We start from the raw sequence: 25,020 nt of genomic DNA, 5'->3' as shown, positions 1-25,020 counted from the left end.
GTGGAAATGGTTTTGATGCTACAAATTCATAAACCACTCTTTCCTTAAATACTTTGAAAGGCAGAGGGACTCTGTTCCCTGCCTGTAGGGGCTTGGTCCACCACAGCTGCAGGTTCTGAGCATCTCTTAAGATCAAGGCCATGTTGCTCAATCAAAGAGTGTCAGTGAGCTGATCCATGCTCTGGTGGGAGCTTTGCCTTCAGAGTAGGCTGGACTAAGCCTGTAGGACTCAGAATGTAAGGAAGAGAAAATCCCACCAGTGGGTTTCTTTCTGGATTAAAGCCCTGGTGCTGGGCAGCCAGAAGTCACTATCCAAAGAGACTTCAGTGGAACATAACAAATATGGACTAGAAAATGAGGCACCTACTTTTCCTTCTTCATGAAAGAAAAAGAACTGTTTCTGATATGATGCAGGTAACAATTTATGACACAAATTCTCTAGCATGAGAAGGGCTTCTAAGCCTTGTATTGGTTTGTTGAACCCCTTCTGTGAGTCTTCTTTGACAGGATGTGGTTCATAAGCTGTGCAAGTGAGGATTAAGACATGAAATGCTTTGGAAACAAAACTCATTGCCCCTGTGGACAGAAGGAAAATCCCCCAAGCAAACAGAACAAAAGCTGTATTCCAAACAGTCCTTGCTGGAAAAAAAAAGTTCTCTTCCAAATTAAATAGACTATACAAAATTAAACTCAGTAGAGAGGGAATATTTGTGCCAGGTACTCTCAGATACAATTGCAGAGATATGATGTGACTTGCACCATCGTGCAAAACATGAGTCCTCCTTCTTATGGGCACTACCATATATAACCAATTTCATCATCCTTATCATCATCTTCATCTTCATCATCTTCATTAGCTGCTCTTACATGAATCTTCAGCTTCCCTTCTTCATCTTTTTGTGCTGTTTCAGGTTCATCTTCCAAATCATCCAACAATACAACAGATCCACCACTGCCAAAATCCCCTGAGGTTTCTTGCTCTTCTTCTGAAACAGGTGAGCAGGAAAGGTCATTCCCTCACATGACACCAAACCCCTTCTCATCACCACCCTGCTCATTCAAACCACTGACAGCTGCAGTGTTGCCTTTTAACATGATTGGTTCAACTATTCATGACACAACCTCTACCTTTCAATTTCATCTTGAACTGGGATAAATATCTGTGGGACTACTCTGAAAAAAATACTTGCATGGAGAACATCCTCCCTCTTCCTAGAGACACAACTGGAGAGTCTCAGCTGACATGCGTGCAGGCCTGAAAATCATTCCTTGTTTGTAAGTAATTTCATCCCCTCACAGCTCTGTAAACCGGGCTAAGGATGTGCCACAAACACTGATTTTATCTGAGTGTATAAACCAGGCACAGCAAGTGTAGCTACTGAGCATCTGTGACATGATTCTAGGCACCTCAGACCTTCTAGGTCTGTGCTTTTCCTTTTCTACTTGAAGAAGAAAGCTGCATCCACAATCATCACTGCAGCACTGGAAGAGGGCTGCAATTTTGCTTGCTTAGGTGAAAGCACTAATTGGGGATTTTGGGTGTCTGCATCAGGATGTCCTGTCAGCACTTTTTTTTGGCTTGGTTGTTCATTTATAACTTTTTACACATTTAGGCCTTCCTTTGTCCTGAAATGCATTATCTATGAAGTCCCAGCAAAAGTGCCTGCCAGAGTATACATTTAATAACCATGCCTAGCACTCCCATAGCCTTCATTTTAATATCGATTATTATATTTTCCAGGCTGGTGGCAAAAATATCTTCTTACCAGTGGTTACTACCTGCTAACTTCTGCTGTAGCCTCCCAGCCCATAAGAGCAATAAGGACTCCACTTGTAGTCTGACTGAGAAGCTACTGGAGCACTTTGAACACTGATCACAGAACAGAATCATAGAATCAAGAAGGCTGGAAGAGACCTCAAAGATCATCGAGTCCAACCTGTCACCCTACACCTCATGACTATCTAAACCATGGCACCAAGTGCCACGTCCAATCCCCTCTTGAACACCTCCAGGGATGGTGACTCCACCACCTCCCTGGGCAGCCCATTCCAATGGCCAACCACTCTCTCTGGGAAGAACTTTCTCCTCACCTCCAGCCTAAACCTCCCCTGGCACAGCTTGAGACTGTGTCCTCTTGTTCTGGTGCTGGTTGCCTGGGAGAAGAGACCAACCCCCTCCTGGCTACAACCTCCCTTCAGGTAGTTGTAGACAGCAATGAGGTCTCCCCTGAGCCTCCTCTTCTCCAGGCTGAACAGTCCCAGCTCCCTCAGCCTCTCCTCATAGGGCTTGTGCTCAAGGCCTCTCACCAGCCTCGTTGCCCTTCTCTGGACATGCTCCAGCAATTCAACATCTTTCCTAAACTGAGGGGCCCAGAACTGGACACAGGACTCAAGGTGTGGCCTAACCAGTGCTGTGTACAGGGGTACAATGACCTCCCTGCGCCTGCTGGCCACACTATGCCTGATGCAGGCCAGGATGCCATTGGCTCTCTTGGCCACCTGGGCACACTGCTGGCTCATGTTCAGCTGCTGTCAACCAGTACCCCCAGGTCCCTTTCCACCTGGCTGCTCTCCAGCCACTCTGACCCCAGCCTGTAGCTCTGCATGGGGTTGTTGTGGCCAAAGTGCAGCACCTGGCACTTGGATTTGTTGAATGCCATAGTCATGTTTCCCCTCTTGTCACTGTCATTATCACACTCCATCGTGCAGCAGTGGCAGGGTTTACCACAGTGTTAATTCCCTTGTTATTGGAGGAAAACACATCATTACTCACCACAGCTGACTGTCCCTTGCTTTCTGGAGCCAGCTATCTCATTGCCATACTTATCCACACACCAGCACTGCCCCGTGCTGCCGTGGCACTGAGTGGCTTTGTAATAACCTTCTTCGTTGCAGCGTGGGATGAAAGCACCTGAATAAAACACAAGGAATAATAATCAGTGACACAAGCTGCTACACAGAGTGCTAGAAACTTGGCACTTCTTCACAGCAACATCTTTACAACATTGGCAAGAAAACATAGGTGATGTTTTGGTGCCTAAAAGGGAGCAGAAATTCTGTGTGATGAAGTGTTTCCAGCCACCCTGGTCACTGGGGAGTGCACATTAGCACATGGAGGGTGATGGCAAATGCTACTGGAGAGAGCTTCAGCCTGTCTCTGCATGATTAACATTCCCACAGCACCCCTTTCAGATCTAACTCCTGCCTTTAAACCGCTCTTCCCAACTGGATTATTACCCCAACTTCATTAATTCTGCATTTCCCTTCCATTTGCACTCCTTCAGTGTTTACCATACAAGTCTTCCCACAACACTCTAATTATCCCTGGAAGGTGTCTGCCATCTGCTTGCTGTTCATACTCATCTTGAGCACAACTTCTGACTTACTTACTGAGTTCTTGTGTATAAAAGAAGTAATGCAGAAGCTTTAGAGAGGGGACAAGAGAATCTGAAGTCATTGAGTCATAGAATTGTTTTAGCTGGAGAAGACCTCTACGACCATTGAGTCCAACAGTCAACCTCATACCACGATGGCCACTAAACCACAGCCTCAAGTGCCATGTCTACAAGTTCTCTGAACACCTCCAGGGGTGGTGACTCCACCACCTCCCTGGGCAGCCTGTTCCAATGCCTGACCACCCTTTCAGCAAAGATATTTTTCAGTAAGTCTTTGGATTTGAAGCCTAAAATTTGACAATAAAGCCAAACATGCTTCACCCCAGTAGAGCATAGTGCATTCTGGCTCCTGCAGACAAGGAAGGTCTCAGGAGAACCCCTTTTTGTTGTTCCCACCACCTTCAGAAGACAGAGCAAATGTATCAGATGAGTTAGCTTTATTCCCAGGGGAGGTCACTACAGTCATCTTCCCTTTTTTGCCAGCTGCTTCAATGTGAAACACTGCAGAAACCCAACTTGGCTCCCAAAGTTCTTGTCTCAAATGATTTTTGAGAAAGTACTTTTCGCCTTTGTCAAAGACACCAGTGATTTATTGGTCATGCAGTAAGTTTCTCAGCTAGTTTCAGGTGTATAGGATCTCTTCAGACAGTTCATGTGTCAAGGGCTATTTCCACTACATCTGTCTCAGAAAAAAATGAATGAGAGGGTGCTGCCCAAACGTCATGAACTTGCCTGTGTAAAAGACACAGAAGTGGCAGTCAGTCCAACTCGTACACACAGGTCTATAGGAAGTCAACCCTTGAATTTCCAAACTCATCACACCGCAAACCTTGGTCAGATCAGTTTTGGAGACCACTTCAAGACCATTAGTGGGAGTATTTAAAAAAAACTTCAAAGCATGACCTTACAGGAGATGTGCTTATAGGTATCACCATTACGTTCTTCTCCAGCTGTAAGCACACTGATGAGTACCAAAGACTCATTTTCACTGTTTGTTAAAGAAATGGTTCCAATAACCATGGGTATGATTCTAGAACTCTATATGCAGTTGCCTTTGCAGGTTGTTGTAAACTAATGCTCACTGTTCAATCCTTTATCCCAATATTGATTGAGAAAGGTTTTCATCACCTGCATGCTCTCTCTGTAAAGCACTCCAGGGGTTTCTCAGACTATACACAACCTTGGGAAAAGTGCCCAGGGTGCTGGTTTTGAGCTGGTGTAATCCAGCACAGCTGTACCTGTGTCACTACAGCTCCTGTTATGTCAGATGGGCATCTGGCTCCTGGGAAGAATCAAGGGAGGAACCTCAGTGGCATTACAGGGTGAGCAGAGGATGGCCTCTGTGTTTCAAACTGCCTCAGGCTTTCTCTTTGCCTTTTCCTTCTTTGAGACATGCCTTTTTGCATAGTTTCACTGTGTTTCTTGTAAGGTATTAAAATGCTCCACAGTGTCTGCAAAAGCCATAGATTTAAAAATAAAGCATAGCCCAGGCTGGCTGCCAACATAACTGTGTGTAGAAAAGATTCACACCCTGGGTCACAGTGAAAAGTAGGTGCTTTTCCTTCTGCATGGAAAATCTGTGCCAATTAGCCTGTAGTACTGGAACTAGAAATATTTAGCTATGCATGCTAATGCCACAGGATCTGCCAACCAGACTCCAGCATGTCCCCTCCAATGTGTCAGGTTGAGAATCTGGTGAGGACACAGAGTTCCTGGGAGAAGTGCTGTATGGCAGGATGGTTTGTCCTGCAAACCCTCCACAAGTCAGCCCCTCTGTTCATTGGGAATGAATCCTGGCTACAAGCTCTGCTCTTCTGGACAGCCTACTTAGTGGGAATATTTCACTTCATCATTTGGTTTGGCATCAGGGAACATCTGCAGGCTTTGGAAGGAGAAATAAGTTTTCCTCTCCAGAGGTGTGGAGAGGACTGCTGGTGGACTAGCTTTGCTATTAACCACCTCAAAATGTTAGTCACTCCCCACTGAACTGTCGCAGGCTAGTGAATCCTGCTTCCCCCATCTCTGTCTCATGGAGGATTTAATTATTTCATGCAGACTTGAACAGCACTGTTGCATCTACATCCTTTTTACAGATCCAGACATAGCTCTCTTTTTTTTTTTTTTTTTTTTGCATCATTTCCTTATCTATATAATACCCCCCTCCCTCAAAGGCATGAGGAGAATAATTACATGCTAAAGATAGTGAAAGAGACAGGTAAAAGCCTGAGAGAATTAAGTGCTAGCCAGCACACAGCTCCTTACATTAGCTATTATATTAGCTGAATTCACCAGGCTGATACAGGAGAAAATAGTGATGGGAGCAGAAATTTATTACCTTAGTGACGTGGGAGAAGCATTATCAGGCTGCACAGTTGTATGCTCTAAAAGTACACTCTCTGCAGTTAATTGTACTCTAGATAAATCTGGTAGGAAAAGATGAATAGTGCTGTTTACTTTTAATTCAGTCCCCTGGGATGCTAGGCTCTTATTTGAAAGCCTCCAAATTCAACATATCTAATGGCAATGGCTTTGAAGTACTTTGTTGCAACTGTTGTGTGTTTTAGAAAAAAAAAAAAACAACCATATAGAGAGAACCAAATATCAAAAGTCATCGTTTTTTATCAATGGAGATAAGTTAACAGAACTCTTCCTCATTCATAATGCCCAGTTTGTAAATGCTGTGCTCTGTATGTGAGGGACAGAAGAGGAAAGGGAATAATTAATTTTCTCTGAAAGCATTCCTCTCTCTCTTCAATCTGCATTGTTGCTACAAGTGGATTTTTGTCAGGTGTGTGGTTTGGTTTGCATGTGCATGATTTCAGTGAAGAGGAAGGACAATGCTTCCTGCTCTATAAACAGCCAGGAGATCAGATTAAAAACTCACAGGCAGGTGTCACTATGCAGGCAGACTTTCAAGACAGATGAAGTAAAGAGTTCCTCTCTGTATTATAATTTCCTAGTGGTGGAACAACCTAGGCCTGACACTTCTTGATTTGCTGCACCTACCACTTTCATCCTTCTTTTTTTTTTTCTTTAAATATAGTTGACTAGAAGTTATTTGTGGCAAGGGACTGTTCTCACAGCCTTTACTTTGTCATTTTACTCCTGCTATTGTGGTCAGATGCCAGTGACATGTGCTAAAACTTCCTGCACATTGTATTACCTGCCCCAGAGCCATCAGTTTTCCCTGCAGGCTGTAACACACCACTTATGTTTCAGCCTGGGTGACATTTATTGCATACAGCAAATAACAGCAAAGCATAAAATAAATATGAGATAGCCAAAACTATCTGTTAGGAACTGGGCTTCTTATTCTTTTAGGTGGCTTTGAAAATCATGATGCCTATGAGACAGAGAACACTGTGACTTCCTCTGCCACAATATGCATTAGAACATAGATGTAAAATATTCACTGAATGGAGCACACATACAGCTGAGTGATCAATCCTCCCTTTGCTCCCACAGCTAGCAACAGCAGGAGCTCTAACTCTGAAATGTCTTCATCTTTATCTGAACTCTCCCTGAAAGGATGATGCAACTAAACCAGAGTCCCTGTGGCCTTTGGGAATGTTTACTTTTATTGTAAACCAATGAATCCATACAAGAGAATAACAGAATCATTTTGCTTGGAAAAGACATTTAAGATCATCAAGTCCAACTGTTGACCCAGCACTGTCAGTCATCACTAAACCACATCCCTCAGCACTACATCTACACATCTTTTAAATCCCTCCAGGGATGGGAACTCCACCACTTCCCTGGGCAGACTGTTCCAGGGATTGATCATCCTTTCAGGGAAGACAGTTTTCCTAATGCCCACTCCAGGCTGGGATTGGTCATATGGTACCTGAACCTTGAGTCCAAATGGCAACAGCAGCTAGGAAAGGCAAGGTCTGGCAAAGATGAGCATTGCTCTGTTTGCAGGCTCTCCTAGTGGGTATCTAGAATCATCAGACTAAGGTCTGAGAGCAACCTGAGCAGCAGACTGATCTGAGCAGCACTGCAGCTAGTGATGCTGTAAGAACCTGATGTGGGTTCTCAATGATGAGCCTGACAGCCTGGGTCTGAGCTAAGGAAGCTTTTTCAAAGGTGAAATGCAGTGTTTTCTGTAAGCAGAGTCTTCAGTCTGTACTGGTGTGCCTTGTGTGACTTGGCTGTGGGGATACAAAGGCACTAAGACAGAAGTTTCAACAGGATACCACCCCATAAACACAGGGCCAAGGCATGGTTTTAGGGTATGGAACTAGTTACCTTGCATGTACTTAGTTCAAGAACTTGATTTTTAGCAATTAAATGGGAAAATGCCATATGGGGATTCATTTCACCTAGTTTTAGACATCCATCAGAGCAGTGCAAGGTTTGAATTAATTTAGGCTCCCAACAGTCAATAGCTTATCACAGCTTATAGCACAGAGCATGCACCTGCAGGGCAGTTCAAAAGGAAATGATATGAATTCCTGCTTTCATATACATGGAACACACTGAAACATTTAAGGGTGGTAAGGCAAAACTGAAGCTCAAGGACAGCATGAATTGCACCATAACTGGCAAAAGATGAACCCATTGGCTACGTGGTACCTTCAGTCACCCTTCAAACATGGGAGGCTTGAGGACTGAGCAGCGTTTGTGCTTACTCTGACCTCTGAGGTGCTGGAGGCAGCATTAAGCTCTGTGCAGGCAAGGTTTTGCATTTCAGGAGAGCTGTAAACGAGTGCTGAACGTGCTGCCACGCTGACACCTGTTCTGTGTGCTGCTATCTCATTATTTGTTTAATTTCATAGTGTCAGGTCTACGCTCCACCGTGCACGTTCCCGACTCAAAACATTAGGCTCTAATTGAAAAACCATTACTGCATATAAAGTTACAATAATCACAGAAGCTTTAATTAGTTGAGTAAATGAATAGCAAGTAATCGAACTTACCCAACAGACTCTTCCCTCTACTTAGCTTTTGAATTCTATTCATTTCATTCTGGCAAGGAAGACCTAAAATATAAAGTAAGAGAATCAGTTTCCAGATGGTGCAGGCCAGGCTCTGTAATGACTGGCTTCACTGCTGACAGGAAATGGAGACTGCTCTACACCTGGGAATGAAAGAAGCCCATATGCTGGTACCGTACTGCAAAACAAATTTATGTCATTAGCTCCACTAATTAAAAAAAACAACAAACCAAGCACCACAGTGTGGCTGAGAATAGTGTTTGGGGGCCCTTGTCGTTGTTGAACTATTTTCCCTCTCTTTTCACCACGCTGACATAATGTCAGCTCCCTGATTTATGAGTTTCTAATTGACTAATTTCTGCATCAATAAAACAGGAATTTCTTCAGCTTTCTATCAGCAATAGAGCTTATTTCTAGTGCACTACCACTTACTACTTTGCTTGTTTTAATGATCAAGGGATACTAAGAGAGTTCATCTATGACATTAAACGTTGTCACACAATGCCCTTGCACACCAGCGCGGCAGCTAAGAGCTTTTGAAGGCTGCCAGTTACCAAACTATCTCTGCAAGCAGGTCAATCAGACCTGAAGCACAGCTTCTCTTTGTGCTGTGAAGAGCAGGGAGCTCACCTCCTGGCTTCTGGAAGCAGTAGCACCACTCGTTGTTGGAAAGCTTTCCGTCTTTGAAGGAGTCACAGGAGTTGAAGAGGGGCTTGACGCACGGCTCGTACTTGTCCAGGTAGATGGCACTGATCTCTGAGGGGTCCAGCAGCAGGTCATAGTTCATGTCAAGTTTGTTGAACATCCAGCCTAAGGAGTCCTTGCAGATGGGTAGTATGCTGGTGTCAAATCCTGTAAGGAGACAGGCAAATAGCCCCAAGTGAAGGCTAGCAGCCTAGCTGCACAGGAATCACTAAGCTGAAGCCTTGCTCGGTGTTTTGGCCTGACTCTGAACATTAACCTGACTTGCTCAAAACAAACTTCTAACTGATTGTATAAAGCTTAAATCCCAAGCACTGCTACAGACTGGAGCACTGCTCACACCCTGTGGGAGCTGTGGGGTGAGGAGGGTTGTGATTCTTAGCTGAGTAATTCAGAGTTCTTTCCTTTCCAAAAAAAATCACTTTTTTTTCTGTTCTCAGTCTAAGTGGGTTGGCCTACTTCCAACAAACTGAAACATATTGAGAAAAGGCTGCATCCATCCTATTTTCAAACTAGACTGAGTCTGAATGGAATTTAAGTCCTGTTTTCCAGAGCTCTTTCTAGTGCTCTATTCAAATTCTTTCCTTCCACCTCTCATCGTAGCTTTTTCACTCTTCAAAGCCCTGCCTCCTGTGGTGGACAACAAAATGTTTTGATCTGGATCTCAAGCTGTCTGGAGGAGGAAGGGGCAGAGAAGGAATGAAGAGTGTCTTGCCTTCACCCCTCTGAAGGCTGGCACCAGAGCTGCCCATGCTGTCATGTGCTATACCAGCACTATTTCTTCTTGAGGCCTCCAGGACTGTACAGCAATGCAGGGTTCTGCTCTTCTAGCACTCTGGAAACCATCATCATCACTCAGTTTAATAGCCCAGATCCTTAAAAGTCTGCAGCAGCAGCAGCAGTGTTTACAAAGACAGACCAAGTTATGCATATAGATGCCCACACTGCACATAGGATACACATTCCAGGATTCTGCAGCCTCCACAAAAACAGTGGCCTCACCTTCTCTGACAAACAAGACAGGGCATCATAAATCCATCTCATTGCTGGATTTTTCCATGCTTGGTACAAACTGGACTCATTTCCAAGCTATCTATGATGTAAGAAAGTGAATTTTTAGTGCAGAGCTAGCAAAGCTGATAACAATGGTTTCAGGCAGGACTTGGACAGATGCACATCTTGGCTGGGGATCTACAGGCACAGAGGGCCCCTGAGCCATGGCACCCTGAATGCTCTCTGCTGTTTCAGCTGTGGGTGATACCCTGCCTGTGCATGATTCATTCTGCTAGGGGCCACATGGAGAAGCCTTGATGGCTTGGTCCTCTTGCTGCAGCTTCCACTGAAAGAGGTCAAGGCTTTGCCTCATTGGCTGGACACGTTGAGCCCCATTTCAGGATGCTGCTTCGCCAAGGTGAGACCAAAGGTGTTGCTGGAATCACACTGAAAGTTTGGCCAAGCTCTGCAGCCTACCTGCTGGTTTAAGGAGGGCTGTACTTTATGGATGCAGCTGCAGCTGAAGGTTGTCAGTGACACAGAGGAACAACCAGAAGGGTTAACTAATGGGGAGGTTTATGTCATTCATAATTCACGTTTCTCTAAGAGAGGAAGAAGGCAATGCCATTTCCTCAGGGCTACAGGCAGTAGTGGCTCAGGCAGGGGAGAGAGAAATCATGCTGAACATTTCATCACGTTTTTGTGCTGTTATCTCCTCTAACATTATCTAATCGAGTTTGAGCACAGTGAAGAAGAAAAAGGCCATGTGAATAGAGGGAGGGAGGAAGCCTGCTTGCCTGGCTGAAGCAATTAGGACTATTGACTTCAATTATTTTATTCATCTGGAGAAGGCAAGCAGGATTCGGTCACTGAGCAATCTCTTGTTAAATGACAGGAGTTAAGAATCCTTGACTCTGCCTTTGCAAAGCACAGAGGAACAGGCTGCCAAGTCCTGTCTTATGCTGCACCTGATCCTACAACATAGGGCAGCTCAGTAGCTGAGCAGGTAGGGGTGGATCATTCAACTGCATGGTGGAGCTGGGATCAGTATGTGCTTCAGATATCCCAGATGAACAACTTCCAGAGTTTAAAACAGCTGGGTTCCATTGGCTGCTCTTTTCCTTCTGAGACCCTTCTCTGGTGATGGTCTTTATGCCCTGCCAGGACATTTACTGCTGCTAATGTGAGCAACTACAAGGCCTGTTGTACAACCCGTTGAGTATGGAATGTGTTGCTCAGCCCTGTGACTCTCTAAACTCCTAGCAGGCAAGGAAGAATGCAGGGAGGAGAAGATCCAGGCATGAACTTGCTCCTGACAGTGTCTGTGGATTATTTCTGAGTCTTGTTTTCCTCCCTGCTGGGAAGTCTTTATCTCTGTGTACAACATGCACCCAGGGATAGCACAGCAGCGAGCCCACTGCACTGATCTGTCTGAGCAGATCACAAGATAGTGACTGATGCAAATACAGAGCTGCTCTGTGACACACCACTAGGGCTTGGGTACAAGATACAATCTTGAGAGGTCACTTCCAAAGACAGTTAATTACATTAGTTGAAGAGGTTTTGATTGTAATATCTTATAAACAAGGGAGCTTTCACTGCTGTGACCAGAGTTCCAGATTAGGTTGATTAAGAGGCTGAACTAAGTGCTGCATTATTAGAGTGTGGTCTGAAGGTCTTTAACTACTATAATGATGGGCTCTGACCTGTTGATGGAAAATGGTTCTCAGAGCTCACTTACCTTCACTGAGAGGTCACTGTGCTCCCATCAACTTGGTGAGGCCAAAGGATGCTGAGTGAACTCCTTTTTGGAGTTTTTAATTTATTTGCTTACAAACATGATGCAATATGCTGGATGACATAAACCACACACTATAATGAAGTAAGTGATTGGTTAAGGAGCTGGACTTCTAGCCCACAGATCTGGAACAACATATCTGCAACTTCCTGTGCAAAGCCTCAGTGCTGCAGTGCCTATGGTGAGAAGCAAGAGAATGGTGCAGGCTCCACATCCCTCCTGCTCTTGGTGGAGCATCTGCGAACGCAGATGTTACTTAATGTCAGTTATGGTGGTGGCTGCTCTCATTTGGACACCTGCTCACAAGGATCTGGATTGAGACCATCCTGTTTCTCATTCTGACTGACAGCTGTTCAGTCCTAACAATCTTAATAACTTTCATTCACTACAGATCTGGAAGGAAATCAAAGCAGTGACCTACAGGTGAAAGTCTCATATCCCACTGATCTGTGCAACACTCCACCTCCTCTGAATTAAAATGGAATTAAATTTTAAAAAGTCTTTAAGTGAAAATCCTAATTAAATATAAACACACCTTCTGGCTCCTGAAATTATTTTCCCCCTTCAAGAGTTGACTTACATGAGCCAGTTTTATTTTATTAAAGTACACTACAATTAAATTAACAGGGGAATAATTAACCTAATTTCCCCCATCATTTAAAATAAAGGAAGGAGGAGAAGAAACATTCCTCAGAAAAAAAAAATCCTTTATATTGCATAGATCTTTAGTAAAAGAAAAACAACTCCCAGTCCAACCAAAGACACTATCTAGATACAATATGGGAATGTTCTGAATTATCAACAGGCTCAGGAGCAATTTCAATCTGATCTCACTGTCTAATTAGTTTTATTATTTCCTTATGTCAAAGCATGTCCCTGAGTTGCTAATATTATTTACTGAGGAGATTTCAGTTGTACAAAGCCTGCAGAAGGCAAAAGTTCTTGGCCTGTGGTGCTTTGCTGGTAGCTCACAGAATGAAGGGTTGGGATTTCAAACACAATGACTTGTCCTCGTCCTTTTCCTTTCAAGACAGTTATCTTTTTTTCCTCACCTAGGGGTGACCTTAACAGATTAAAAAAAAACTTATTTACACTCACAGTAACATCTTGAAAATGTAATGCAGCATAGAGCAATCTCTGCTGGAACACCTTCTCCAGACAGCTGATGTGTCTGAGGCATCGTAGTCATCACGTCCCACCATCTGTTCATTTTACTGCCAGAGGGGCATTCCCCAAATGGATTACTTTGAAGATGCTCATGCCTTTTCAAACTCTACAGGCATAACCAAACCAGTTCAGTTTAATGAAGTGATCAGCCTGGTGAGGAGAGTAACACAGGCAGAGCAGTGAAAAAAGGGTGATGCGTCCATCAGGGAGTATTCCCAGAGCTGCCTGTGTCCTGATTCCCAGGATTCACACAAATGCTTTTTTTTGCAGCTTGAGTAAGTGAACTTTGCTTTGAATTCTGAGCCCTGTTTAAGATCTCTTTCATTTTTACAAATGGTTAAAGATGAAGTTAGAGGAAGCCAAATGCTGCCATCCTTCCAATGCTACTGGAGAGAACTGGAGCTGCAGAATTTGACACACGCAGATTAATTTAGGAATACTGTTGCAAACTCTGAAAAAGGAAAACAAGCCCAAGTTTTATGGCATTCAGAAATGATTTAGGCATCTTTGGCTTGTAAAGTTTTTTTTTCCACTGACATAAGAAAATAAGAAAATGTGCCAAACCGAGTCAACAGTCTAAAAATGAAGATTGTGGAGATCAAGTGTTTAAGATCATCAAGGCAGCCTTTCATATAAAAGCTGCCAGGAATCAAACTAACCTAAAAAGAAATAACAGCTCCTGTGTGAATCAGCGCAAACACTGCAGAATTACCAGGAAATGTTTTTCTCACTGAAATTGCTTCAGCAAAACTAAAACAGATCCAATGGCTCTGGGAATTAATTTGGTCTTTGGCCTTTGGTTAGGTCTTCATGAGCAGCTCACAGGTTGTCTATCTACAGCAAAAACATCCTTTGGACAATCTGATAAAATGAGATTTCATGTAGTTCTGGGCCTAAAGGGCTTCAGGAAGTTTTAAGTCTCTGGCATTTTCTGTCCTGGGGTCTGCCATGAGTTCACATTGCCAAGCCATGATTAGCTGCACACCCAGTTGTCTTTTGGCACTATGGTTCAGCTTCCTCTGCCTGGTAATACCCTTTCCTGGAGTACCATTTAAGAAACAAGTTAGACATAGGGGTTTAAACATACTGACTTTGCTCTAAATACTATGGAAAGTAAGAGACACATGAAAAAGGTCCTTTAGACAGAACATGTCTGGTTTCACCACAGAGTTTTAAGATAGTTACTTGGCACTAATGAGGTTTGACCATAGTTCTGAGGACTATGGCCAGTGGTAGACTCTGCTTCTTCAGGAAGAGACAAGCTAAAAGTCACACAGAAAAGATGAGCAGTGGTGGAGACACAGACCAACAGTAAACACCCACCTGGGCTGGGTCTGCTCTACTGCACCTTTAGCCTCTCCAGCCCCAATCAACAGGGAAACTGAGCCCTGGGGTCAAAAGAGCTGCCAAAGGGAGCAGTTAGCAGGACCCTTTACACTCTGGGGGTGTAGACTCTGGCTTTAGACAGCTTGTACCAGAGAGCCAGGCAGTGAAGAGACAGTGACTCACACACCTCCACAAAGCTTCTGCATCCTGCTTTGCTCCCCAAGGGCCCATGGTTTTTGGGACATACTGTTTAAAAGGATTAATGAGTCCTTACAGAAAATAAATTCACATCTGCTCTCTGATAAGCATGACCTCTTTTGATGCTGTTATCTGAATCTTTTCCCATCCCTGGTGGGTAAATGACATCAAAATCAGTCATGTTGGCTTAATCCACAGAGAGTAAATGTCCTCTAAACTGTTCATTTTCTTCCTTTCTTAAATAAAGGAAAAGCATCAAAGGAAGCAAAGATGATGTTATTAAATACCTGGGACACGACAGATTCCAGCTTTCCACACCATTTAACTATTCCAGCTCTGTAGCTGTGATCTGGATGTTTTTATTTCTTTTTTTCTTATATAAGGTGTTAGCAAGAAATTTCAAAGGGAGCCTTTTCCAACATCAGGTCCATTTCCTCTAAGCTTTTATGCCATGTTTTTGGCTCATGACACTGACACTGGGTCAGAAAATACTTGGCCATAAAGTGGGGGGTAAGTGGTCCATGCCCAAGAAGTGATTTGGATGCAGCAAATCTGATGTGGAGGGCCACAGAGTTTACCTCCAGAGACATGAACTAACCTCGGGACTTGAGAAAAGTCACTGAGCTGTTTTATTTACTAGTAGAGATGTGACCTCAGTGGCCTTCAACCACAGACACTAGCCTGATTAGCTTGTAAAGGTCTCCCTGTCTCTGACTGCTGTTTTTAGAGCAGTTTGGGCCAGAGAGCACAGAACTGCAGCTCCTTTGGAAGGGTGCAGCTGTGTGCAGGATCAGGTCTCCTGCACACCTGCTCCCTTGCTGGCACCCGCTTGACCTGACACGCAGCACCAGCAGCTCTGCTCAGCCCAGTGCTCTCTCAGGCTGGAAAGCTGCCTACAACAGTCAGTGTTTATCAGGAAAGGGGGTTCCTTACTGCCTTGTGCTGTCTCCGAGCTGGTTGGCTTGATGACTCGATTGGCATCCTCATGAAGAGCACCAAACCAATCTTTCAGCCGCGAGGCGAGACTCCGCAGTTCTTTGTCTGTGCAGGCTGGAAACAGAACAAAGCACCAGACTGAGTCAAGAGGATCAACATAGAACCTTTCTGCAGACAGACTGTTAGAAATATGTTGTTTATGGTTGTAAAGTCCTCATTAAGAGCTCTGAAGTAAAAGATGAGGTTAAGGAAAAGAATGCAAGTCAAAAATCACAGAATGGTCTGGGTTGGAAGGGACCTCCAAAGCTCATCCAGTCCAACCCAGTCTGCAGTCAGCAGGGACATCCTCCACTAGATCAGGTTGAGCAGGGACATCCTCCACTAGATCAGGTTGAGCCGGGACATCCTCCACTAGATCAGGTTGCCCAGAGCCATGTTGAGCCTTACCTTGAATATCTCCAAGGATGGGGCCACAACCACCTCCCTGCACAACCTGTTCCAGTGTTCCAGCACCCTCATGGTGCAGAACTTGTTCCTAACATCCAATCTCAATCTGCTCTGCTCTAGTTTGAAGCCATTGTCCCTCGTCCTGTCCCTGCAGGCCTTTGCAGACAGTCTCCCTGCAGCCTTCTTGTAGCCCCTCTTCAGGTACTGGCAGGCTGCTATTAGGTCTTCCCAGAGCCTTCTCTTTTCCAGGCTCAACACCCCCAGCTCCCTCAGCCTGAGGTGCTCTAGCCCCCTGTTGATTTTTGTGGTCCTCCTCTGGACCCACTCCATCAGCTCCATGTCCTTTCCTATATTGAGAGCTCCAGACCTGGATGCAGCACTCCAGGTGAGGTCTCACCAGAGCAGAGTGGCAGAATCCTCTCTCTGGCTCTGCTGGCCACACTTCCTTTTTGATGCAGCCCAGACTGCCATTGACCTTCTGTGCTGCAAGCTCATCCTGCCTGCTCATGTCCAGCCTCTTGTCCACCACACCCCCAAGTCCTTTTCCACAGGGCTGCTTTCTATCACCTCATCCCCTAAAATATAGGGGATTATGAATTGTGAGCTGCACTCCAGCACTTCTGTGGTGGCTGCCATGAATTGTGATGGAAGAGGTGACACAGAGCTACCTGCAGGTTCCCAATTAGAGCCTTGTGACTCTTTCACTTAAATGTTTTCACCTTTTTGGGTTTCAGAGAAAAATATCAGTCAAGCAGATGGGGAGGAGGGACATACTCTCCTAGGCATACTCCTGGAACAAGAGTGAGGGATAATTTATAAGCACATTTTGCTTAGGATAAAGCTATTATCACAGTAATGGAAAGTATATATCCTTATTTATACCCAGCAAAAAGAAAATCGTTATGTTGCTCCAGTTGTGCTGCAAATGAGACCTTGCCACCAATGAAGGTTGTCAATTCCATTTTGATAGCTAGGTAAAACATTCCTCCTCTTAAAAATTTTTACTGAGAAAGATCTAATTCCTCCAGAAATTTCTGCCACAAGATGAATGTCCAGCTGAAACAAATACTTTCAAGGAAGAAAGCTGCATTAGTCACCAGTTTCTGCCAGAGAAAACACTCTTGTTTCTGCAGCATGTTCACTGCTTAAAATTCCTATACTCAGACAATTTCATTATGCCTGCCATGCACTCACTTCTACATTTTAAACGACAATTCTTGGAGTACAGAGAAAGATTTTATGCTGCAGAGGCAGGCACCCCTCATAGGGCTAGCCACAAGACACAGAAACATTCAGGTTGGGAAAGACCCTCAGGATCACCAAGTCCAACCCATGACCCTACTCAACAAGGTTCACCTCTAAATCATATCCCCAAGCACCACATCTAAACCACCCTAAAACACATCCAGGCTTGGGGACTCCACATTCTCCCTGGGCAGCACATTCCAATGCCTGACCACTCTTGCCCTCAAAAAATGTTTCCTATTGTCCAGCCTAAACCTACCAAGGTGCAGCTTGAGGCCATTCCCTCTTATTCTGTCACTAATTACCTTGGAGAAGAGACCAGCACCAGCCTCTCCTCAAGGTCCTTTCAGGTAGCTGTAGACAGCAACGAGGTCTCTTCTCAGCCTCCTCTTTTCCAAACCCAATCCCCACCTCCTTCAGTCACTCTTCATAAGATTTATTCTCCAGGCCCTTCCCCAGCTTCATTGCCCTCATCTGCACTATGTCTTCTCCAATTTACTGTCCATTACAATATTCCTTATTGAAGACCAATTGAGTCCCACCTGTATCTTCCAAAGTCAAACTCCCTGCCCCAGTGCCTGCAACGAACTTGCTGATACCTCATGGCTGTGGTATTTGGTTGTTCTGACAGGGTTTTGGTTTTTTTTTTTTTTGTTTGTTTTTTTTTTTTGGGGGGTGGGGGGGAGTCGGACAGAAATAATCCTGAAGTTACAAATAGAATGTTAGAGCTTTTTCTAAGTGGAAAGTTTTTTAGCATTTGGTGGGGAGGAAGAAAAAGAAAGATTTCCACATTTTTCTGCAAAGTTGGAAGAATTTGATAGGTTTTCCTATTAAAGATAAAATGGGAAGATTGTTATCCCACTAAAGCTGAGTCCAAGTAAGGAAAAATCAAGTCTTGAAGGAAATAACAATTAACACAAATAAATGGGAAGCAATGCAGTATTAACTGCAAAGAGGCTAACATTACTGAAAAAGCTTATCACAATTTTCTCACTCAGATGACATTTTACTCATTGCAAACTATCTTGTCTTTGCAAGGTAAAACAACAATCAGATTTCTGAGCCCACCATGCCATCTTTTCTATAAGGAACATCTCAGGCTGCTGTAATTCCTTGGCTGTTACTCACAAACAAAATCTTTTATCAGAGAAAAATCACAACAGAAGCAACAGCAGAACAAATTCCATCATCCTGCCTGCAAAAAGCCTCCATCAGGAGATGTTGCCTGAAGGAGTGAGAGGGTAAGAGGAAAACTAATTTTATAGGTAATAAATATTCAGGAATGAACTAGCTCTAGACAGGCAGGAATCATTTCTTATTTTGTGAATTTAGATCAGTAAAGAAATTTCCATCATGCACTAATTTCAACAGGAGCTGGGCACTTAAACACACATTAGACATGATGAAGGTACTGCCTTTACCTGGGAGCTGCTGTTCCTGCATCCCCTGTTGAAATGTCCTCAGCTGATTTTCATCAGACAGAATATTTGCCAAAACATCATTGGGAAATAGAGCAATGTGAGGGACCCTAACAGCCTTCTCTTCAATAATCTGTCTCCACTGATGTTCTCTGAGAAGGAGTGTACCAACAATCACATCATCCCTCAGAATTAAAAGCAGGCAGTATCTTTTCTTTCCTCCTGCCAAGGAGCCATCTTGTCCTTTGGAAGTCACTTTTGCAAAGGCAAAACAAAGAATTACAGTGCATGACAAGTAAGTGGTGTTTAGCCAATACCTCATACCTGACAGGTCAGCCATATATTCAGAGTATTTCCCAAATGTATCTCCAGTCAAAACTGCATGGATAACACAGCCTTGACCACTGCTTGTGTCAAGTGGTGAGACAACCAAGATTTGCTTGTCCATAAATGAGTAATGCAGGGGTGTTTTTTTTTATTAAATATTCGTTATGGCACAGGATGTCTTTAGGAAGCCAAGACTGGAATCCTGGACTACAAATAGCCATTTCTGTGCCTTCCTGACACTTCATCATGCCTTCTGTACAGATACACTGAGCTTCACAGAGTCAACAAGTCACAGGGGAAAAATAAACAATTAAAGAAAATACCCTCTAGAGTTGTTTCCCTTATTCAGATTTGTGTACTTCCAAATATGAGACAACTCAAGACACCACAGAAACCTAAGGTAAAGCAGATACTCTGAGGGATGCTTTATTTGCTCCCAAACCACCCTGCCAGTGAAGAGTGGAAGGCAGGAGCTTGGTGCACATTCACCTCCCCTCCTGGCCTCAGCACCCTGCAGAATGGCCTTCCAGTGAGGAACCAACATCACTCAAATACATTTCACCAAGTGGCCATTTGGTTTAGATTGCACTGACTGAATTAATTTGAATCCAAGCTTTTAAACTGCAACAGGAGAGAGGACTGAATGCACAGTGCAGGTGGAACAGAAGTAGATTAATTAATGGTACATCAGACTTGAAATGATTTCTCCAGCCAATGAAATATGTCAGGATCTATAAAATGCCATCCATGACACAGTTATGTATTTTTTTTTGGCTTGTCTGTAATGCTAACCATGTCAAGAACCAGCCTTTACCATGCACATAAACATTCCTACTACACCAATCCTCTGCCATTACCCAAGTGCTGCAGTCCATGACCTACAGCAGCTCAGTTATAGCCTACAGTTGCTCACGCAGACACAGGAGCCCTGTGCCCTCCTCCTGCCATCCCCTAACAGTAGTTCTCTTTATTTTGATGGAGCAATAACAGGCTTTCACACTCTTCTGTGCTGGAGCTTCCTCAAAGGCTGCCTGACTCACTCACCTTCATGTCAGGCTTTAAAAGTGGATCCTGGGAGATGCTTTCTGGGTTTTGTTTTTAATCGAGAATCTGCAAAATGTCACAGACCCTGCAGATTCCTTTTGGAATTCACTCTGAGGCACAACTTGACAGGAAGCACAGAAATGGGATTTGCTTCCTTCTGGAGAGTTTGATTGTGAATAACTGAGATACTTGTTAAGTGTTTTGCTTCAGGATGATTCAACAGTGGGTATTATGTTGAGGTTATCTCTTACGGCTGCAGTCTTTCTTCACAAGAGTAACTCCTGCTTCATGAGTACAACAGGAACCAATTGTGCTGTTAATATGTAGGGAATAATAAATTTCTACATGAGACTTCAAGAATGTAATGCACAGTTCAGCTAAATTTCTATTCAAGTATTTCATGCCCTCAATCTTACTTCCTCCTCCACATTAAAATAGAGGAAGTGGCATTTTACATTTTTTTTGTACTCAATTTTATTTTAATGTTACCATGCATGATTTAAAGGGTTCTGCCTCTCTGCCTGATGGAACTGCATTCTCTTTTATTTATCTGAACATTTTCAAATAAAACAGCCAGGCTACATGGGGCTTTGAGCAACCTGGGCTGGAGGAAGGTGTCCCTGCCCATGGCAGTTCCATGGGGTTGGAACTGGATGAACATGAAGGTCCCTTCAAACCCAGACCAATTATGATGATTCCATGATTTTTAACTCTCTAATAATTCTGAACTTGTTTGGTTTGGAACACATTACTTTAGACAATTCCAAGTGGACTGACCTTTGGGGGGCATCAGTTTAATAATCACAAAGTCAGGCCCAGCCTCCAGCTGGGTGTCCAGGAACGAACCGGAGCACTTAACACTATTTCAAGTGGTAGAGCTCATTAGGTACAAATCAAACAATTAGAAAGCATAGCTCTGAGGAGCCCCAGATCTAAGATCCTCACACATACATTTGCATTAGTGTATGTTATAAAGCATTTTAAAAGAACCTTCTTCATGAAAAATAGTGCAAATGTACCTCTTTACTATTAATGTAAGTGTCAAGTAACATTTCACAGATGAGGAGAAAAGGGCTGTAGGAGGAGTAGATGGGATAATGGGTCTCTTGCTATTTGAAGGTCTGTAAGGGGAGAATACCTGGGCTGCAAACCAAATGGACATTAACATGACCTGAAGCACTGATTAAAAAAAAATCTGGAATGAAGAGAAACACCAAGGGAGGAACCTCTCCATAGCCCCTCTCTAGCAACTGAAATCTGGCCAGTTAACTGGCAGCAACCATTCAAAACTCTGCTGCTGTGTCAAATCTCCAAGTGCAAACATGGGCAAGGGTGCTTTGTCATTTCTGTGTGTGCTTTCTTCAAGAAATGAAGAATGAGTTACTCACCTCCTCCACCTTTTAAAAAGGAGGGGAAAAAACCCCCAACGTCTACTCTTCTTATTTTATTAATGTCACCAAAAGTTCTGCCTTAGCCACCTTCAATACCAGGTCCCCACACAACATTAATTCCTAGATCCTCTACCACTGATGCTCTTTGACGACTTCCCTGCATGCAGCAGCTTGGTATTGCTGCTGGCACAAGCTGGGATGGTGAGGCAGGTTGGTTATCATCCAGCTCATCAACCTGGTCACAGTGTGCAGTGCCCTGCCTCTGACGTGAGAGTGGGACCATGAGCAGTGGCAGAATCTGTCACTCCTCTGAGTCACAGCAACACCAGCACAGGGGGAGGATCTCTTTGCTGGGGGGATCCAGCTGACATCCTCAGATCTGAGTCTGCAGATGTTAAGAATTATCCTGTGGAAGTGACTTAATAGCAAGCATTGAAAGCACAAATTTATTCCCAAGGGAGAAGCAATTGGTCCAGATGTTATTTATCCCTAACCAAAAGCACTGTTGCTAAATACCTATTTTCAACCAGCAGAAAACATTAATCTGACCTAATGGAAAGCCATTAACATGCTGTAAAGGCTCAGGTTTTTATAGGCTTGCTTCCATTATGGACTTTCTCAGCTCTACAGATACTCATCTATATATATTGGTGGTGAAAATTAACACTGTAATAACTTAATTTCACTCTTTCAGGGAAAGACTTTCAGGAGTGCTCAGTGCTAGAAACCAACATTAAACCTGAACTTAACAGCAGTAGCACAATACTAAATCAATACTGAATGCTCTCTTACATCCCATTTTACTCCAGCTTAGCAAAACAATACTGTAAAATCTCCAGCCAGTAACAAAACAAGCATTAGAGCTCCTACTGCAGTTAACTCTCAACACAACTCAGTACTGAGGAAAGCACAGCACTCTGCTACTGCTTCAATGTCCTGTTTGCTGCCACAATGTTCCGGTCCTATGTGACAAGCAAGGAGTCTATGCTAGCCAGAAAAAAGTCAGTGCCACATGACATTGTATTTTACAACAAGCAAAGCATGCAGCCAGACTCACAGGATGTGTGTAAAGTGCTTTAGATCTTTTGGTTTTCTGCTGTTAGCCATCTATCAAGCATGTGTCTGGTGCCTTCTCATCACCATTGTCACGATTAGGGTCACCATTCTTGCAAACAGTGGAAGATCTTATTGCTCTCTAGAACTACCTGAAAGGAGACTGGAGTCAGTTGGGGGTTGGTCTCTTCTCCAAAGAAACTTATGACAGGATGATCAGAGGGCTGGAGCACCTCTCCTATGAGGACAGACTTGAAGAGTTGGGGCTGTTCAGTCTGGAGAAGAGAAGGCTCTGAGGTGACCTTCTTGTGGCTTTCCAGTATCTGAAGGGGGCTACAAGAAAGCTGGGGAGGGACTTTTTAGGCTATCAGGTAGTGATAGGACTGGGGGGAATGGAATAAAGCTGGAAGTGGGGAGATTCAGGCTGGATGTGAGGAAGAAGTTCTTCCCCATGAGAGTGGTGAGAGCCTGGAATGGGTTGTCCAGGGAGGTGGTTGAGGCCCCAGCCCTGGAGGTGTTTAAGGCCAGGCTGGATGAGGCTCTGGCCAGCCTGATCCAGTGTGAGGTGTCCCTGCCCATGGCAGGGGGGTTGGAACTGGATGATCCTTATGGTCCCTTCCAACCCTGACTGATTCTATGATTCTATGAAAGAAGAAAGCCTCAAGTTGCACCTAGGGAAGTTTAAATTGGATATTAAGGAAAAATTCTTTACTGAAGGGGTGATCAAGCATTAGAACAAGCTGCCCAGAGAGGTGGTAGAGTCACCATCCCTGAAGATGTTAAAGAAAGGTGCAGATATAGCACTTTGGGACATGGTTTAATGGCTGTGGTGGTGGTAGGTTGATGGTTGGACTCAAAGATCTTAGAGGTCTTTTCCAACCAAAACAATTCTATGATTCCTACCAATTACACAGGGAGAGGCTGGTTGGTTGTGTTGATCTTGTTATACAATACTAAATAGTCTCTCAGGTAGAGAGAGAGCAGCAAATTCCCTGCTCTCTGAATGCTGAAGAGGAGCATGTGAACATTCCCTGAGAGCTTGGCTAGTTTCAACTGTTTCAGTACTGCAGAGAAAAGCAGGCTCCAAATGCAGAGATGTTGAAAGCAGAAATACATCAAAAGCTTTCAAAACTGCTATGTAGCCTCTGAGGCTGGTGCCCTTTCCAACTGCCAGGACAGAATTCACTAATTTTGAGTCACCTGCTTACAAAGATGCAAATGTCCTGCCATGGAGCAGATCCAATGTGTTAGGCTCAGGGTGACCACCCACATATTGTGAGTAAGAAATGGGAAACGTTGCCACACTGCCCACCTCAACCCACAGCCTGCAAATTCAGGCTTGGAGTTCCCTGAGCAGCAAGAGGGGGAGTGGATGCAGCCATGGATGAAAAGCCCTGCTTGCTGCTTGGCTCAACAGCACTGAACCAGCTGGGTTCTGTAAGACATATTTGTAGTAACAAGCATTTCAGTCACTTGTCCTGTGAGCCTGGAGGACAAGTCCATTTAGTTTTGATTAAAATGTGATCTAGCAAGAACCCACATGGCATCACCCAGCAGTGATATAATATTCCTCCAGTCAGAAATAGGACAGGCATGGTTTCAACCATTCAGGCAGAAGAAGTAGTCTCACTGTTATTATTTTTGAAGACCAACATGAGAAAGTTACAGGGCAAAACACATTCTAAAGCACAGTAATAACACAATTTTAAAAGCAAATGTATCATAGCAGCGAAGCTGATAGGAGATAAAGCTCATCTTCTGTACTAAGTACTCATTTTTATATTATTCTTTGTGAAAAAAGAAAATATGGCAATTTTAACAATTCTTCCTCTGCCAAACATCTCTGCAAACCTCTGCTGCAGGTAAGTCAACAACTTACTTCGCTCTGCTCTGATTTTTTCTGTACGTGTGGATTATCACAATAGGCTTTCAAACTAAATTAAGAAAAAGAATTGTATCAGCTTTCAGGCTTTGTGGAGTAGGTCTGCTCCCAATCATCCAAAATACAAAGTGTGTTCTGAAAACTGCTGCTGCAGGAGCTGATTTGAAAGTAAACATCAAGAGAAATTCAGTGCTGTGCTAACCCTCCACTTCTCATGCAGTTGCACACACGTGCATGTAAATGCATACACCTACCTGTGACTGTGACATGCAGAGGGCTGCAAGTGCTTGATCTGTGGTATTTTGGTGATGCAATTGTGGCAGTAATCACCTGCACAGGTATTTCACAGCTCTAGCTTGGAAGGGGCAATGCTCTCATTTGCTTGATTCGACAAGGCCCCAAGCAACTTCTTACAACAATAAAAAAATGAAGTGTTATGTCAATAATTTTATGAAGAAGGAAATGGGCTCTTTAGTTTTACTGTGAGGGAAAGTGTTGCATTCCAAGCACGCCTTGCTGCTTTGATAAATGAATATTTGTCATTCAAAACCCCTTCTATAGTGACCAACATTTCATGGCAAAGTTCTCCGTGGGTATATTTGCTGTACCCTATTTTTTCCATCCCCTGGCTATTCTTCCACAGGGCTGACACCTATGCTGATAGCCACCTCTGATCCTTCTGTCACTTGTTTTGCCTTCTCTTATAATTACAGCAGCGGATGCCATGATCCTGTGGTTCAGACTTTGAAATGATTACA

General features: G+C 43.9%; 1 protein-coding gene across 1 annotated transcript in view; it reads right to left on the bottom strand.

The window, feature by feature from the left end:
* Nucleotides 1-795: 795 nt before the first annotated feature.
* SPOCK1 (SPARC (osteonectin), cwcv and kazal like domains proteoglycan 1) overlaps nucleotides 796-25,020 on the bottom strand; it is a 313,109-nt gene continuing 288,884 nt past the window's right edge. The window contains exons 7-11 of the mRNA XM_054389068.1: nucleotides 15,453-15,569; nucleotides 8,966-9,187; nucleotides 8,318-8,380; nucleotides 2,774-2,911; nucleotides 796-986 (exon numbers count right to left, since the gene is read on the bottom strand). Coding sequence (XP_054245043.1) covers nucleotides 796-986; nucleotides 2,774-2,911; nucleotides 8,318-8,380; nucleotides 8,966-9,187; nucleotides 15,453-15,569 — 731 coding nt within the window. The remainder of the gene's footprint in view (nucleotides 987-2,773; nucleotides 2,912-8,317; nucleotides 8,381-8,965; nucleotides 9,188-15,452; nucleotides 15,570-25,020) is intronic.

Source organism: Indicator indicator, chromosome 18 (assembly GCF_027791375.1).
Source record: "Indicator indicator isolate 239-I01 chromosome 18, UM_Iind_1.1, whole genome shotgun sequence".
Classification (NCBI taxonomy): domain Eukaryota; kingdom Metazoa; phylum Chordata; class Aves; order Piciformes; family Indicatoridae; genus Indicator; species Indicator indicator.
Note: the sequence above shows the minus strand (reverse complement) of the source record. Positions and strands in the feature narration are given on the sequence as shown.